The sequence below is a fragment of the Crocuta crocuta genome, unplaced genomic scaffold (assembly GCF_008692635.1).
Source record: "Crocuta crocuta isolate KB4526 unplaced genomic scaffold, BGI_CrCroc_1.0 scaffold36, whole genome shotgun sequence".
Lineage (NCBI taxonomy): Eukaryota > Metazoa > Chordata > Mammalia > Carnivora > Hyaenidae > Crocuta > Crocuta crocuta.
In genome coordinates, this window is record NW_027532203.1 from 10,680,821 (window position 1) to 10,693,228 (window position 12,408).

At 38.4% G+C, this 12,408-nt stretch overlaps 1 protein-coding gene across 1 annotated transcript in view; it reads left to right on the forward strand.

Annotated features, from left to right (window-relative positions):
* The window catches only part of TCF4 (transcription factor 4), a 354,008-nt gene that overhangs the window by 118,580 nt on the left and 223,020 nt on the right, over positions 1–12,408 (forward strand). The window contains exons 4-5 of the mRNA XM_077777707.1: positions 539–600; positions 3,434–3,530. Coding sequence (XP_077633833.1) covers positions 539–600; positions 3,434–3,530 — 159 coding nt within the window. The remainder of the gene's footprint in view (positions 1–538; positions 601–3,433; positions 3,531–12,408) is intronic.

Sequence of the window (12,408 nt, forward strand, 5' to 3'; positions counted from 1 at the left end):
CACCTTGTAGTGAGTGCACTGGTGGTAACAGACCACTGAATCCTTTTTTGTCTTGAGTGTTTGTTGCATGTCTGTTGTGCGTGGTGTAAGAAACCTTGACTAGAGAACAAAAAGGTACCCAAGAGCATGATGGCACAGTGCTTCCTAATGTTAGTACGAATATCTACCTTAACTGGCTTTTTGAAATATACATTAAGGTTGTATTTGTGTATTTTTGAACTTATTTTGTCCAAAAGACCTTCTAAAACTTTAAGTGCAGTTTCATGTCTGTAAAAGTTGAGGCTATGAAACACTGAAGGATGGAAGTAATTTTTATGTTGATACCTCTGGTTCCTGAGGGTCCAGTTCATTTCTGCTGTGAATTTAAATGAGTTAATTTAAGTAGATGGGTCAGAAGCCACTATCATCATGGTAGCCCCGCGTCTGATTCTTAATTAAAGGCAACAGGAGATTAATTTGAAACATTAATTTAAAAGTGCATACACAAAAAGAAAGAATTATTGCAAGAAAGCCTAAAGAACTTTTCCCTTGTCCCTAGATGTAGAAGACAGAAGTAGCTCAGGGTCCTGGGGGAATGGAGGACATCCAAGCCCATCCAGGGTAAGTATATCTAATCTTTTTCCCCATAACCAGACATCCCGCATATGTAAATTGACAAACTGAAGGTGAGTTTCTCTCTCTCACACACACAACTGCGCAGAGATACATGTGCATACTCAGTTTAATGAGGATCAACTTGTGTTTGCAATTTTTTTTCCATTCTCTTATTGGATACTGTGATTGAATTTGACACTTGTTCCACTCCTGTGAACCCGAAGAAAAATCCTTCATTAAATATTTGGCCTTACTTTGCCAGTTATTGATCCAGTATTACAGAAAGTTATTTGTTGTAGGTGGTACAACTTGGAAAAAAAAATCCTAGTAGCACTGTAATGTGATGGTATAAATAGACCAGAGCATAATTTTGAAGACAGAGTGTGAAGTCCTATCTGACCAGTATTATCTACATAATACATCAGAGTGGATTTCACTTTGTAAACATGGTATTAATGCCTTTGGTCACCAGTTGGGTTCATTCATTTATTTGGATTCGGATTTTTACTAGTCTTTTTCATGGTTTACCCTCATGCCTTAGTTGTTCGTTTGGGTGTAATGGGAAGACCATGGAATGGGGTCGAGTAGGGTGGCCGGGCAGTGTGTAGTTTTGTGTATTCGTGACCTCGGGCATGCCATTTTACTGATTGGTAAAATGAAAAAGTAAAGCCAGAGGATCTTCTATGTTACTTCCTTCCCACTTACATATATATGATTTTATGCATAATCTGTCTTTAATGGAATCATTGCTAGGCCCTCTAAAATCCATGTCAGCTTTTCTAATATACATATAAATACCCCAAATTAAAAATAGACTGAGAGCACATAGTCAAACAAACACGTGTCCCTCCCCCAGCCAGCTGTATAAATGAAGCATTCTGCAGGGAGGGAACATTTTGCTGTAAGTATTCACGTAAATTTGAGGCGGGGGGGAGGGGTTTCTATTTTGGCATAAGAGGCAAGGAAGGTAATCAGGCTATCACAATGAAGACATGTCAGCAAGCCACTGTTGTCCGTGTCCACCTGTCCTTTGACCTTGTGGTTATCACCGTGGTCTTCATGGGGCAGCAGGTTCTCTAAGCTCTAACTTTGTTGAGCCATCGCACCAGCTGTCGGGTTTGATATCCTAATGCATTATATGGATGGGTTGAGGAAATCTTTCCTCCTCCTCACATTACAGCCTGCACTTGCAGAAATAAATCCATTCCCCTTGACAGCAAGTGTAGGAGATGACAGAATTTCCCCCCATTGTTTAGCTTATTCACACGTGATTTCTTATGATTCCTCACTTTAACACACATAGTACTTTTGATTGTTCTTCAGAGAACAAGGTCTCTTAGTGTCGTCCTGACTTTTTTTTTTTTTTTTGGTTTTCAGTGACTGTCCTGATGTTTTTTTTCAGGGAACATTTTGGTGAATAATTTTGAATCGATATTTTATGATTTATATTTTCTAAATTTAGGGAGTTTGCATGTGGCAGATTTCTGTGGCTGATTTGTACCAACCCATGCCTAAGCCTGTGTTCTCTCTTAATGTGGTGATATTATCAGCTACCTTGAAGCACTGTGCTGACGTTTAAATTAGATAGTGTATATTAAGCTTTTAGTACACTGTTTGGGATGAGGACACTTAATAAATAAAAATTAGTATAACACAGTGCCTGGTATATAACAGATCAGTGTAAAACCCACGCTAGGTATTTAAAGTGTGACAATTTTTTGTACACTGACCTCTTGGCAGTATGAGATTACAGTATCATTCAGGTTCATTTTTCGAAATGAGGAAAGGTGATTAAAAACAGGATTATTTGGAAACTTACGGGTTCCAGTTATTTTCTAGTGATATACAGACAGTACCTGTCTTGTTTTGTGTGGACAGATTCTGCCCTGTGGCTAACCAGCCAACTGCCACCTCTGAGTAGATTTGACTTGGTCTCTATGGGCAGTCCACCAGCTGAGTAGATCGACTTGTACTGTTTTTTTTTTTTTTTTTTTTTTTTGGTTACTTTATGCCCCTTAGTCAGAAATGTGAACCCGAAAGTAAAGATGATTTTAACTTTTCCTATATGTTACCAATCCCTTCATTCATAAGTGACTGGGCACTAACGTTTAAAAATGTTATTTTAATTTTAAATTCTATCAAACCAATGAGTTCATCGTAATAATGACAGATTCCTGCCACCAGTTAATGTCTGCTTTAAAACTTTTTCATGGCATACTTTGTCCAAATCTGGAAGTACTAATTCATGCTAAAGTTTTGATGTTCACTCATAGTCCTGCTGTATTAATTTTAACATTCTTACATGTTAATTACTGGTGGAATGATCCAATTCTCTTAACAGCCATAGTAACAGCTGTAACAAAACACTGAAATTTCAATACTGTAAAAGGAAATGTTGTTTAAAAGGCTGTACTTCTGTAATTCATTATAGGCTATGGGGTAATTTTCCCTCAAAGCACTATCTTGCCTCCTCCCGCCCCCAAGTAACATGGACTTACTAAAATAATAACTTTTAATATTTATAGTGTACTTTATCCTTGTCAGGTGTTATACATACATTATTTCACTTAATCATGTCAACAGCTTCATGCAGTTGATTCTATTACTATTATTATTTCTAAGATCTCACAGCTGTTATGAGGAAAACTTGAAGTCTGCAGCCTTTCGCGCCCTCTCTTACCCACTGGACCTGTGCAGATTCAGGTTTCTTACAATGAGTGGGGATGTAACTGGAAATGTGGATTTGAGTGTCGCAGGGTCACACAGGTGTCGATTGGGGGTATTTATATGCTGATTTCCTCATGCAGGATGAAAACTTAGGATGTTGTTTTATTTACAGAACTATGGAGATGGGACACCCTATGACCACATGACCAGCAGGGACCTTGGGTCACATGACAATCTCTCTCCACCTTTTGTCAATTCCAGAATACAAAGTAAGACCATTTTTAAATTGACCTGCACTTTTTGAATGCTTGTATTTTACCATGAAAGGGGAGAATACAGCCTAGGCGGAGATTTTGTTTTCAGGAACTGGGATCTTCAGCCAGTTCACTCTAGTAATTTTAAATTTGCAGAAAAATACTGACGGTTTATGCTTGGTAGTAGCGCATTAAAGGACTATGTTTTATAACCATGTGGAATCACAGGAATTCAGTGATACTAAATCGCCCTGGGGATTTTGTCTTCCTTAGGTATAAAAGCATTAATCCCAATTTCAGTGTTGTAATACTTACCTTCTGGTTTAAGATTGACAAAGTCAAAGTGGTGACTGTTTAAAATAAAAATATCTTTGGGCCTTTCCATTGGCAATGATATATAGTCAGTATTACCTGTGAATTCTTACTAGAGGGCTTACGGAAACCCCTTTATTAATAGGTTTAGAGTGCTTAAGTCAGAGCATTGCATTCAAGTTGAATTAGGAAATCTGGTTGTGTGTTTATTGAGGTGCCAGCTTTTTAGTGCTGATGGTCTAGGCAGACTGCACCCTCCTTCACTGGAAGCAAGCTACCCTTGAGATAGTGTGTGAGTTTCCAGCCTGCCCTTTATACTGGTGTCTTTAGCATACTTTTCTGTTTGTTTACCTCATGGGGATGTGTGTTTAACATTAGTAACTGGAACAGTGAGCAATAGTAGGTTACTTCAGTTTTGTGTGAAACAATGATCTTTGTTCTAGTAAATGTGAGTTTTTAACAATATTAATAAATCTCACCTTGGTCAAATTCTGTTGCAAATCCATCAATAAATGAAATGAAATTTCTTGGCATGAGGCACTGGGCCATACTCCATGAAAAGCACACAGCCATAGTGGTATCATTCTCAAACTATAATTGCAAATGCGTCTAAAGAATGTCCTATTTTTAAGCTTTGGAAGCTATACTTGTTATTTAATGTATAGATAGTCCTTGAAGCTCATTTTTTCAAAAGTCACCATCAAATCCATCTAAAGGAATTTCAAGTATTTAACACAAAGTAGGCAAAGCAAAGAAATACTAGCGACTTATTTTAAATGAGTAATATCATCTGTGCCTTTAAGTATCATTCCAACTTTGAGAACCATGAAGTGTGTTTGATCATAGGCTGTTATTATATTTGTCTTCCCTTTTACTTTAAAGTGGTAAATTTCATATTTATATTATAATTGTAGCTAAAGCAAACATCTTGGTTTTTATCGGTTATTGATAGGCAGGTTCAGGATATGGAGATACGGAGGACTGGATGTATTTGTCAACTTAGATTTTAAAGAACATCTTTAGACTTCAGGGACAGTAGAACTAACATTAAATTCTAACTCTTTGCTTCTTTAGTGATCCTCATTCAATTTCATAACACAGAGTAAAAGATTAACTTGAAAATAATAATCTTAGGAAGTAGTACTTAAAGGGCATATTAAAGAACTCCCTTAGAAGATTCTAAAACTATTTTCTGATGAGTGAAAGTAAAATAGAATGAATGAATTACTACTCATATTTAGAAGTTTATGTTATGTACGTGGGAAAAAAAAAAGGTGTCCTAAGGAACATCTTGATAAATTAGTTATCACGCAATACACCAAGCGATACAAGGGCATTAAATATTTGTTCTTGTTCATCTGTCCTCATGGGCAACTGTTTTACAAGCCAAATTTGTTTTTCAATCCAAATAGTATTTAAAATATAAGTGGGCTGAGAGCCTGGAGCTAGAGCAGAGAGAGCTGACTCTTTTCACTTAGTTGTTGTTTAAGCTGAAAGTCCATGTCAGCTGTGTTCTTTTATCCCGTCTGCCCTCCTTCCCATTAAACTCTTAAATATGGAGGCCAAGACAGTCTCCTGCATTGTGATAGGAAATGCTACTATGTCCGGGAGGCTCCCACCCACTGTTCCCCATGAAAGGACTTCTCTGTTAGATAAGCTGTCTGGTCTGAAACATGGCTCTTTATTGTTTACAAACTGCTACATTTTCCACCTCAAGCAGATTTTTGCACAGAATAGAATTGTGCTGGGGCTAAATGGTTTATCTGACATTAACGGCGCAGTGTCAGACTGGGGTCAGGAAAGTCGCCCTCAGAGCGTGAGGGCACGGCGCAGTCTGCAAAAAAGGGAAAAAGACATTTAAACAACTATGAAATACCTTGCATTTTTAGTTTGGAGAAGAATTTAAAAGTATTTTTAGAGAACTGCCCCTGATGCTGCATGAACTCTTCCCACCCCTGTAATTTCTCCTATCCCAAATGCCTTCTTGATTGACTTGACTATTTCAGAGCTAGATTAAGGGAACAAAGATTCTCATTGATTTTTGCCCAAGCCACTGTTTATTTAAAATAAAGCCACTTTCGAGATGTTATGCTGCACTTTTCCAAAGAGAAGATAGGCCGTTTTTGAGAAATTAAAGACAACCAACTTACAAATGGAGATGAAGATAAAATAAGATCTATTAGTGTGGCCACCCATTTGAACTCATGGAGTACCTGGCTTGTTCTGTACTGCTCTTTGTGTCCAAATCTATTCTGTGTCATGATCTTTGTGGAAGTTTTCATTCTACCAAAAGAAGGTATTAGACTTCATTGTAAGTTTTTGACCAGAGTCAATACCTGCTTTCAGAATCTTTAGTTTTCATTAAAACTACAAAGGATTTCTTTACATGTTAAAGATTTAATTCTGCTATGATGTCACATTAGGGTAAAAGCTATAGCATAAGAAATAAATCAGCCACTTTATTGGACCAGATTCTCTGTTGTCAAGTCAATCAAGCCTGTGACTGAATTAGGCGTCTGCTACAGAAACAAGTGACAGTAATTTTACAGGAAAGAGTTATTAACTGCAGATGACCCGATTTTTTTTTTTTTAAAGTAAACTGTTCACTTAGCAAGGTTTTATTTTCTTGCAAGGAAAGAAAAAAGTAATGAACTGCTCTCTCCTTTTGGGAGTACATTATTGTTATGTATTTTGTCCTTTATGGCAATACAGTATTTTGGAGAAACCATACAGGCATTGCTAACATTTGCTCATGAACTCTTACGGTAATAAAGCCCTTTGTTACAACTCGGAACTTTTTGATTTCACATGAACGGTTTAGCATAAATGTTGTAATTTTTGTCATATAAATATTTATGTTTAGCACCAAAATACCAATACTCAGTTTATTTGTGCATTTCAATTTTTTCCAAAATGGTATGTAATTTGTAAGAGTACTAGACTATCTTCATTAATTTATTCTTTTAGAAATAAGCTTGCATATCTGAATGCAATACCCTATTTGATAGTTTGTGAATTCCTAAAGTAAAAATGAACAAATGAATACAAGTGCACTTGCATGCATGTATGGGTTTCTGCACACATGCACGCGTGCGTGCACACCGCCCCCCCCCCATTCTGTTGGAATTAATGACACTATTTGATTTATAAGGCTGCACCACTTCCTTTAATGTCTGTAATTACAGTTGCCATACGAAGTTTTGGAAGTTGATATTGTAAAATTATTTAAAGGAAAACATAACTAAAATAAACAAAAAAGCCAGCCCCTGATTTTTTTTTAAATAAGCTTGCATGACATTTTGTTTTCCTTTTTGTGTGGGGGAATCTCAAGTTGAGAGACGATAGCACTGAGTCATCTAGCTCACTGCCTACAGTGACCAGTTCATAGATGTACTCTCTTTTTTACATGTTGTTTATATGTTTATTGAGGTATAATTGACATATGACATTATATTAGTTTCAGGTGTATAACATAATGATTCGATGTCTGTGTGTTACACTCTTTTACCTTACATTTCCGGGATCCTCACTCATTGCTTTCTTTGGGTGGAGACAAGCATGCCATTTTTTGCATTTTTCCTTGTTTGAAATGCCGTGTTCTGTTTTGTGTCTGGAAATAACAAATCATTTTTTCTTTGTGAGTGCTTATGATTATTAATAGCAATAATGTACACTTGATCTACTGGAAACTTTTTCACTGCAGTTTTTAAACAGTTTGACTAAACCTTTATAGGTGGTCAGTGAGTAGCTTTCAGAATATGCTGATAGGACAGAAGGGCCGTGGGTCTGAGGTTTGTGTTTTTAGGAGGATTATGCGCTATGGAATAGTTTGAAAATACCGACAAGAGCTATATGCAAAGAGTATGGATATTTTTTTTAACAGCATGGGTTTTTTAGCATTCCTGACCCTGTTTGTTTTCTTACAAGCATTAAACTTTTGCAAGTAATTGTCCAAGTGTTTTTACAGTGGGAAACCATATATTTTCTAGCTAAAACATTTTGATCCAAGGAAGGATCTAAGCATGCATTTTCCTTCTATTGTTCCAGGGGCTTAATTGAAAACCAGATTGTTGGGGTGAGCAAGTTGCCAGTAAGGTTATAGACACGCGTCGGTAACTGAAGGATGTGAAAAGTGCTACTTCTGTGCAGTTGGGTGCAGCTTAGTTCAGCATCAGCTGCTGTGTTTTTACATGTCCCATTGTGAATGGTTCGGTTTCCTTATTGTGGTATTTGATTCTAGCCCCACTAATGGTACTCTACCAGTGCCCCAAATAGTTTCTCACCATAGAGTAACTGGTTTCTAAACGAGCTCAGCAGAACATTTTACTGCAGGATTAGATGGGGGTTTCAGGCAGAACTGAAGAAAGCTGCTGGCTTATAGGATGACCTTTGAATCTCATCTGGGTTCGCGGTTGATATTTTGATTTGGTTACTGTGGTCATATTGTGACAGCTGCTAGCTCATTATAATTCGGTTCCACTGCTCCGTTTGCCTAGCAGGAATATTTAGGTTTGTATTACTTCAAAGTGTTTATGACTACCCAGAGTTTAGCCCAGCATAAAGGTGAAGTGTTGTGAGTGTTTTCAAATCCCAGTGGCAGAGGCCAGTGGCACAGTCTTCTTGTAAAATGGTGAATGTGAGTAGATGCTAATACAGGGAGTTTTTTCTTTTCGCTGTAAAATTGGAAATAAACCTAAATCAAGAGGCTCTAACCAGGAAAACTGTTTTTGAAAACCTGAACATACAATCACCACAAAGAAGCATAGTTTTTTTTCAAAACACGGGTAGGATTTAACTTGTCCTCTTTGTCAGATGTTTTCTTTCCATGCAGGAATTTAAATATTTGATTAAAAAATGCAACCTGTACAACAATGGCAAGTGTTTGGTTTTCTGAAGTGCCAGAGGTCAAATAATATTTTAGTAACTACACGAAAATGGAACTGTGAATATGGATGTCAGTTCTAGAAATTGTAGTTCACTTCTAAATTGTTCTGAAGTTTGATAGTGATAGCAGGCTGTTTGCAAGTTTAGGAGTTAAGGACGTCTGTGTATTTTCAGTGTCTTCTTTTTTTAATGACACTTTTTTTCCTTTTTTTTTTTGCTTGAGGTTACCATGATATCATCTGTTATCTATTGGACTGATAATGTGGTAACAAGCAGTTTCTGAAAGAAGAAACATTTAATTCTGGTGTTATTTGTTGTTAGCTTTCTTCGTTCAGCAGTTTTGTTCTTTGAATATGTTAACTTCAAATGTCTTCTCAAAGTATTTCCCAAGTAAGACTATTTTAAGTGTCTTCCCAAGTAATATTATTAATCCTGATTGTGAGCTAAGGCCTGGAGCCAAAGAACTGGCTTTTCTCCTCTCTGTTTTGCTGCAAGTGTGGGTGGCTCCTCAGTTCAGGTTTTTCCCCATTTTTAAATCGAGGGTGGAACAGACCTTTAGATGATCTCTGAGGTAATTTTCTCATCTAATGGTTCATTGATCTTTTAGGTATGCCATTTTATCCTTCTGCTGTATTTTACCTTGAGAGATGTTTTATCACTGTTTCTAATCCATTCATCTCTATTTTATGATACCTTCAAGTAACTTTGCCAGTGATATGTTTTCCAAATGTGATCCTTTAAAGCCTCATTCAAGTGGATGTTTCTTTTCTACCTCTGCTCATTCTATATCTATAGTTAAGGGATTGGACTGATTGAGGATAAAGTAATAACTCATTAAGCTATATCACCAGGAGAGAGTATGATGCATGGGCCAATGCGTGGCAGAGAGTTGTAGGTCCTCCAATAAATGATTGTTGAATGGTTTCATTCATGAACAAATCAGAAAATCTTGTATATGGGGTTTAAATTCTGAATGAAAAGCCCATAAATTAAAATCGGTCCTACATTTATCTCAATGTATCAACCCTCAACTAGAGCCGGTCTTACAGAAATTAATTCTCTAGTACTGTATCCTTGACTCTGCAGACTATTCTAATATCAGGGAATGGATCATATTACATTGTGGTAGATTTGTTTTCAGTAAATATACCACAAAATATTTTATTTATAAAAAATAAGTAATATCAGGCTTCTTTGGAAAGGCCATTGAAAAGGTTAAGTGTTTCCAGTTTTCGGATAGGAAAACTCACTGCTTCTTGTACACCCAATAAAAAAATTTCTGTTTACCTCTCATCGGTCTTGCTTCCTTTCCACTCAGCCATTTACTGAATGATATGCTATAATTAATGGTGTGATCATCAAACATTTTCATAGTCAGGTTTTATAAAATTTAGAAGACCTGATCACAGAAAACGTTACTTGAAAATGATAGCCAGCAGGAAAGTGCAGATCTTTTAAATACTAGAGGAAGTTTTACATACAAAGTTATGGACTCTAAGAGAAAATAAATCATTTTAGAGTTGAATAAAAGTAAAAAGTAGTATGTATTGGGAGGAAGGAATGCTTTTACTTGGAAGTAATGGAAAATGTGACTAATGGTCGCTTAAGAGGAATTACTCTTTTGCTAGAAGTCTGGTGGTGGGCTGCTGCTAGAATCGGTCTGTGGCTCATTGATATCAAGACAGGTGTCTGGATGATTCTTCTGTGCTTTCCCTCATTGTCTCAAGATGGCTGTAACAGCTTCAGATGTCAAGTGTGGGCTTGATGCAGCAGGAAGCAGGGAAAGGGAGTCCTGCAGTGTGGTTCCCTCTCCTCCATATGCATGGTGTCTCCAGCTACAGAGTTTGGGGGGGGCATTTCGGCTGGCATNGCGATGGTATCTCCAGCTACAGAGTTTGGGGGGCCCATATGCGATGGTATCTCCAGCTACAGAGTTTGGGGGGGTACACAGCAGCTACTTTGGCCTAATCAATATAAAGAGACAAGAACGAGGGGAGCTAAGAGTGCATATCAGGCTTGGTGACTGACAGGGTTTATTTAATTTCTTCTCAGACAAAAACACATAATTTTCAACTTGACAGTTTGGAAAATTAAGAACAAACCTCAAACTTTCACATAGTAAGAAAAATATAAAAATGAGTCTCAACTCTAAATTGTGGTCAGCAGGTTAGAGAAAGGGACAGAGAGATGTGGAGTAGGAAAAAAAAAAAAGGTGGTTGAAATGAGGAAGGTGGGGAAAGTCCGGATGTGAGAGTCACCCACGGGAAGGAGTCTGAAGCATGCTGTTCTCACTTCACCTTCAAAGCTTGTGCCTTCATTGTCCCCCTCCTTTGTGCAAGGCCGTGGCCAGCCAGAATTGGTGCTCTCCATGTCCGCATCACCTAGAACCTTCTCTCTTCGGTCTCTGGCTTGAGTTCCTGCCACTCTGAGTAGAGCACCCTTAGTGCAGTGGGCCCTTAGCTCCAGCCATCAGCCTTTTCCACGGTGCCTGTGGTGGTCTTTGGCAGTGTCCGCTGCCAGTCCTGTAGCAGCCATTCAGAGCAGGTCTGGCATCCTGGGGCCACAGCGTCCCACAGATGCCATTACAGGTGCCATGTGGAGATCATCCCCCCGCACCACTGCAAACGGTCTTTTGTGTACTTACCTCCAGCCACCTGCCATGTCCTTGTGAAGCACTCACACAAGAGTGCCCATTGCCTGCAGCACAAAAGCCAGCCACCACCCTGTATTTTATTTTAATATGTACACAATCGTATTTGTTGATCTTTAACGTGGAGGATTAAGTGTAGCCAAAAGACATTTAGTTTTAGTTCACACGCCAAGATTGCATGAAATTGTGGTGAGAGCTGGATTCAACTTTTGGCCCAAAGTCTCCCACCTCCGTCAAACACAGTCGTGGCATGAGTCAGGCCAGTGAGAGCACAGGCCAGAGGGAAGGGCGATATGTCATTAAAGGAAAGCTGGATGTGAAATCGACAATGTTTCTTTCATTGAGTACACAAGTTTTTCTTTAAGTTTTTCATTGGAAAGATGGCTTCTTGGAATATTGCATAAGCTTGATATTTACGATATGCCTGTGATAGCATTAACCAGTAACATGCTTCTTGCCTGGATCTTGAGTGGGGGATTAAACACTTGGGGTTTCCCAAGCCTTTCATTGCCCCTTGGCTCTAGGAGAAACATCAGTACAGTTACAGGATCTGTGAACTAATAATGTCTGTGAAAGTCGCATGCCTACCTTCAGTGCCACGTGGATCGTCAATGAAAATAAGCCTATTTTCTCTGTTCACACTGCAACCTTCGTTAGGACTACAGCAACCACAAAGGACCTCAGTTGGAGGCACTACAAATCTTGAGAGCCATCGCAGAACAGTAGACTAGGCCAGGGGTCAACACAGCCTTAGTCCTGTTTGTTCCACTTCTTGGTGCTGGACTTTGGATAAGTTGATCCCCAACTTCCTCATTTCTGTGAGGATAGTACCACCTGTCCCGCCCGCACACCCCAGGATCACTGTGAGCACTGCGATGACGTGATGCTTGGTGTGACAAGTACTCTGTAACCGGTATCATACGGCACTGCAAGGCTACACTTCGGGGACTCTCACTTTTGTCTGTAATTAATTGGAGAACATATAGATTTGGGTGTTGCCTGTTAGCAGCTTTAAGACACCTTTATCTTCTATGGAGATTGGAACAG